Below are 5,115 nucleotides of genomic sequence, written 5' to 3' on the forward strand. Positions count from 1 at the left end.
AGAAAAACAACCTAAAATTGGGATCTAGAATCTCAGCTGGTACCCGCCCCTCCCCCCACCTTGATTCCCTCCCAGCCCATCCCCTGGGACCCAGGACAGGGAGGGGGGATGAGTCATGAGGAGCCAGGGCTAAGCACGCGCTTAGGGCAGGCACGTCTGGACGGACAAAGGAGCGATACTTCCTGGATGCGGAAGCGCGGGTGAGAGAGACCGCTGCTGCAGGAAACACTCGGCTGCCCCCCAACCCGCCCGGCCAAGTCAGGGCAGGGGGGTGAGCCAGGCCAGGCCGCCCAGACAGACCGGTCTGGAGGCTCCAAGGAAGCGGGACATCCGTGACCCCGAGTCTACCGCCTGAGCAGCCTGAAGTCGTGGCCTGCTGACGCCAGCCAGTCCCAGCAACCGCAAGAGTTTGGGTTCTGGAGCCAGATATCCCTGATCCAAATTTGGCTCAGTCCACCTCAGCCTCCACTTTCTCATCTGAGAAATGAGTGCGATGTCGTCGTTCTAAACTCTCTGGACACTTGGGTACAGGTCTGTAACGTGTGGCTGGTCTCTCCCACTCAGAGCATCCCAGGATGTCACCCCTCCCACCAGTCCCCATACCACCCCTGGCTCAGTCCTCCAACACCTGGACCTCAGCCTCTGCCTCCGTTACGGCCCCTGGGCTGGTCCAGAGAGATCTTTCCACCTGGGATCTGACCACATCCCTCTCCTTACACCCTCCATGGCTCCCCATTACCCTGAGCACCAAGTCCAGCTCCTCGGCTCTCTCGTGCCCCTTCCCCCTTGTGCAGTGAGCCCTGGCCTCCAGCTGCCCTGCACATTTAGTGCTCTGACTAGACTCGCCAACCCTTCATTATAATGTGTGCTGTACCCTCAGACTGGAATGCCTTTTCTTGCCTGACAAATCCTTTAAAAAAAGCCATTTTCTTTCCTGACAAATCCTTTTCCCTCCAAGGGCCCCCCCCCCCCCTCCCGAGGTTCCACCTCCAGGCAGCTCTCCTGGGTGCCCCAGGGGCAGCCCTCCCATCCCCTGGGGCTGCCCCAGCCCATCCCTCACTCTTCCTGGCTCTGATCCTGTAGCCCTGACTCACCCAGGCTTGGTGGCTCTCTGGGGAGGGGCAGGGACTGAGTACCAGTCGGGAGCAATTGGCAGACCCCCTCCCTGACCCTGTGGTCCAGCCGCTGGGTGAGGTTCTGACTCTTTGGGGATTTCCTGTGGCCTCTATAAATAACCCCCATGGCGGCTTCCCACAAACCACCTCACCCTTCTTGGAAAAAATGGGCAGTAGCCAAGGACCTTGGTCCAGCCCTGTGCCAGGGCCTAGGGCAGTGATGGCAAACCTTTTGAGCTCGGCGTGTCAGCATTTTGAAAAACCCTAACTTAACTCTGGTGCCGTGTCACATATAGAAATGTTTTGATATTTGCAACCATAGTAAAACGAAGACTTATATTTTTGATATTTATTTTATATATTTAAATGCCATTTAACAAAGAAAAATCAACCAAAAAAATGAGTTCGTGTGTCAGAGGTGTCATAGGTTTGCCATCACTGGCCTAGGGGGAGGCGGGCGGGGGCTCAGGCATCCTGCCCCGAGCGTCTCCGCCCTTCCTGGACCAGGCTCACCCGTCCTGGGAGCCCCCAGACCCTGCCCATGCGTGACATCTGGACGACTACCCCCACGGGACCGGCATCATTGCTTTTCTTCTCTGGGCATCAATTGCTTTTCTGAAAAATGGGCGTAATATCCATGGACTCAGCTCTCAGTAACCCTTTCCGTCCAAAGCACCCCATTCAGGGGCGATCCCAGCTCCTGCATAAGCAAAGACATCAGTATATAGTGACATATTGCAATGAAGTCCGCGAGGACATGGGAGCCTCCTAAAGACCCTCTCATACCCTTTGTGGGCGGGCCCTGGACAACTCCCAGGCTCTGCTCACCTGTCCCCTGGAATCTGAGCGATTGTGTGGAGGTGGAGGTGTTTCTGATTCTGGAAAAGATCCTGACCCTATCGGAGACTCAGTTTCCGCCTCTGGCAGGGAGAGTTGACTATCAGATGGGTGTAGAAGCCCCAATCCGCCTAGAGCCTACGGGGCTGGAACTCTGACGGAGGACTGCCAGGCACCTCCTTGTTAGAGCAAGGCGCCCTCTGCTGGTCTGTCAGCGCCATAGCAGGCCCTCCTAAAGTCCCAGAATAAAAGGCCTCACGCTGGGGCCTTCCTGGAACTCACCCCACAGGTCCCTAACCAGGGCACCCCTCATTGTAAATTCACACGGCAGCTATCAGGCTCACTGGAAGGAGCTAGATCTCTAACGAGGGGAGGGGCGATGCTTGCTTGCTTCTGTCCATGTTCCCAGCACCCTGCACTGGCCTGTGGCACAGAAGGCCCACAGTGAACTCAGTCAAACAGACCTATGTGCAAATCCCAAAGCTGGGGACCTCCACCACCAACCACTATACCGAGTCTGTTTCCTCATCTTTAGAACCGCCCGCTGCATTGTGCTGTTATGAAGATCCAGTAAAAGGTTGTGCACAATTCTATCCATAGAGGGTGCTTGGTAAATATTCGCTAAATGAGTAAAGGAATGAATCAATCAATCGACGGAGACTAATAATCTTGGAAAGGAAGTAGGGCCCCCAGGATTTTGCAAGTCACTTTTAAGATACAAGAGACAAAGTTCCAAGATTAATATTAAAAAAGGAATGACAACCTACAGAGCAATAAACACACAAAGTTTGTAGAATATACAAGATAAAACATATTTTACAGGCGCATTCACAAGTATACAAACACCCAAAGTTCTAGAAGGACATCAGTTATGCTGTGACACCAGTGGCAGTGGGGGGAGGGTTTCCACATTTCCGGATCACCTGAGATTTTTTTTCCTTTGGTATTTACAAAATACATTAAAACTACGAAAAACAGACCCCTGAGACTCTCCTAACTCCCTCCCAACCCTCACGGCTACTCCCGCAGGATCAGGTGCCCAAAGGGACCTCTGCTCAGCCCCACTCGAGGGCCTGAACCCCAGCAAGTCCCCGTGGGGGAACCTGGCCAGCTAGAGCGTGGTCACCGTCAGCAATAGGGAGCTCACTCGTGTTTTGCGGTCAAGGTCTTCCCCAAGGAAATGAAAACCTCGCTTGGCCTGAGCTATTCCCAGGTGTCTCAAGGCTTGGGTGTCCCTGGGTGTCCATCCAGCCTGGTTCAAGCTTCAGCGGTCCCTCATTTGCCCACGCAGAAGTCCCGGAAGATGATGTCCAGGATCTCCTCGGTGCCCCCTCCACCGTGGAGGCGGGCCAGGTGTCCCCGGGCGACGCGCAGCGCCTCGGCTGCCAGGGCTACATCTGTAGCCTGCTTGTAGTGGCCAAGGGCATCCAGGCAACCCTGGAGGTGATGTTGGTGCCTTGCCCGCGTCAGAAGTGGTGGGCCTGTGGATGGGTTCCCACACCTGCAAGGGACAAAGAACATGGTCTCTCTTAGCTTTATAACCATGGCTCAAAGGGGGATGAGCATACTCATTCTGCAGAGACAGAACTGAGGCAGGCATGTGCCCAGAGCTGTGGCTCAGCCCCCACTTGAACTTGGGTAGAGGCTGTGGGGTGGGCAAGGGGAGGCTCACACTATAGCCAGCTCCTTCCTCAATGCCTCCAGGAGGCCATCCAGCCCCTCCCCGGTCAGGCAGGACAGCAGCAGGTGGGGGGGCAGTTCAGGGCTGAGGTCTGGACCCCCAGGGGGCAGCAGGTCCGACTTGTTCAGCACCAGCAAGAGGCGCTGGCTGTTCCCACTGGGGCTCCGAGCTACCGCGGGGGTGACAACCGTGTCCAGGAAGTTGCAGCTGGATGGAGAGGCCAGGTCCGAGGCATCGAGCACGGCCAGGATGAGGTCAGCCTGCTCCAGCCTGGAGGAACAGGGAGAATCAGCTGAGAAGTGACCCCAGAGTGGAGCAATTTCAGGTACTGGGCTGAGTGGGGGGGCGGGGCAAACCGAACATGTGGGCAGAGGCCAAAATCTAAGGGCTGCTCTCCCCAAATCAGAGGCCCTAGTTAAATCTCTGATTCAAGAAGAAAGAATAATAAATCCAACAGGGACAGGAAGGGGCACAGCTCCCTCTCCCACCACCCTGTCTGCCCGCCCACCCACCTCTCTCGGGCGCGCCGCACACCCTCCTGCTCCACCGGCCCCTGACCCTCCCGCAACCCTGCCGTGTCGCTCAGCAGCGCTGGGAACCCGGCCAGGTCTACAGGGGTCTCCAGCACGTCACGGGTGGTCCCCGGCTCTGGGGACACGATGGACACTGGCTTCCGGCCTGGGGAGGAGAACGGGGTCAGAGAAAGGGGCGGAAGTCAGTGAAAACAAGGGAGCCCCTCTCCCAGCTCCAGTCCCTGGCAGGCGAGAGCTTTCGTCCTCCCTGGCCCTTCCCCACACCTCAGCAGCTCAGGCCCGCCCCCTGCCCACCTCCCACGCACTGAGTAGGTTTACTAGGCTGCTCTTGCCCGCGTTGGGAGGTCCCGTGACCACCACGTGCGCCCCTGAGCGCAGCCTCTGCCCGCGCCTAGCATCTCGCAGATGTGTGTCCAGTGCCACCTCGAGCTCTCGCACTTGGCTGTCAGCTGTGGACGAAAGAAAGAGAGGAGGGAGGGAGGGGGCTTCTAGGGGCTGAAATGCCAGGTGTCCCCAGCCGTGACCCCCAGGCCAACACACCTCGCTCCAGGATGCCCTCCTCCAGGTTGTCATCCTCCCCAAAGTCGATATAGGCCTCCACATGGGCCAGAGCCTGGGGGAGGGGAGGTATGCGGTGTTATCACCCAGGAACCCGCCCCCAGCCCCCCAATTTGCCCAGGTCCAGCCTGACTTAGGGGATCAGATTGGAGGTTCATAGACCAGATGCTCTCATACAGGGGATGGGCAGATGGGGGTCTCCGAGGCAGAGGATGGGCAAACGGGGACTTGCCTTAGTGAGGGTCTCCGCCCAGCCACCGCAGAGCTGGCCCAGCTCCCCGTCCAGCTGCCTCAGGGCCTGCCGCCGCTGCGCCTCCGTCTCCGCATGGATCAGATCCGCCAGCCCCTCCACCTCCGTCAAGCTCAGCTTCCCGTGGGCAAAGGCCAGGCT

The 5,115-nt window shown here is 57.7% G+C and overlaps 1 protein-coding gene across 1 annotated transcript in view; it reads right to left on the bottom strand.

The window, feature by feature from the left end:
• Positions 1–2,647: 2,647 nt before the first annotated feature.
• GTPBP3 (GTP binding protein 3 (mitochondrial)) overlaps positions 2,648–5,115 on the bottom strand; it is a 4,167-nt gene continuing 1,699 nt past the window's right edge. The window contains exons 5-10 of the mRNA XM_006768455.2: positions 4,957–5,113; positions 4,707–4,779; positions 4,472–4,615; positions 4,146–4,311; positions 3,625–3,903; positions 2,648–3,453 (exon numbers count right to left, since the gene is read on the bottom strand). Of these exons, the coding sequence (XP_006768518.1) occupies positions 3,228–3,453; positions 3,625–3,903; positions 4,146–4,311; positions 4,472–4,615; positions 4,707–4,779; positions 4,957–5,113 (1,045 nt within the window). The 3' untranslated portion in view covers positions 2,648–3,227. The remainder of the gene's footprint in view (positions 3,454–3,624; positions 3,904–4,145; positions 4,312–4,471; positions 4,616–4,706; positions 4,780–4,956; positions 5,114–5,115) is intronic.

The sequence above is a fragment of the Myotis davidii genome, unplaced genomic scaffold, assembly GCF_000327345.1.
Source record: "Myotis davidii unplaced genomic scaffold, ASM32734v1 scaffold1203, whole genome shotgun sequence".
NCBI classification, from domain to species: Eukaryota; Metazoa; Chordata; class Mammalia; order Chiroptera; family Vespertilionidae; genus Myotis; species Myotis davidii.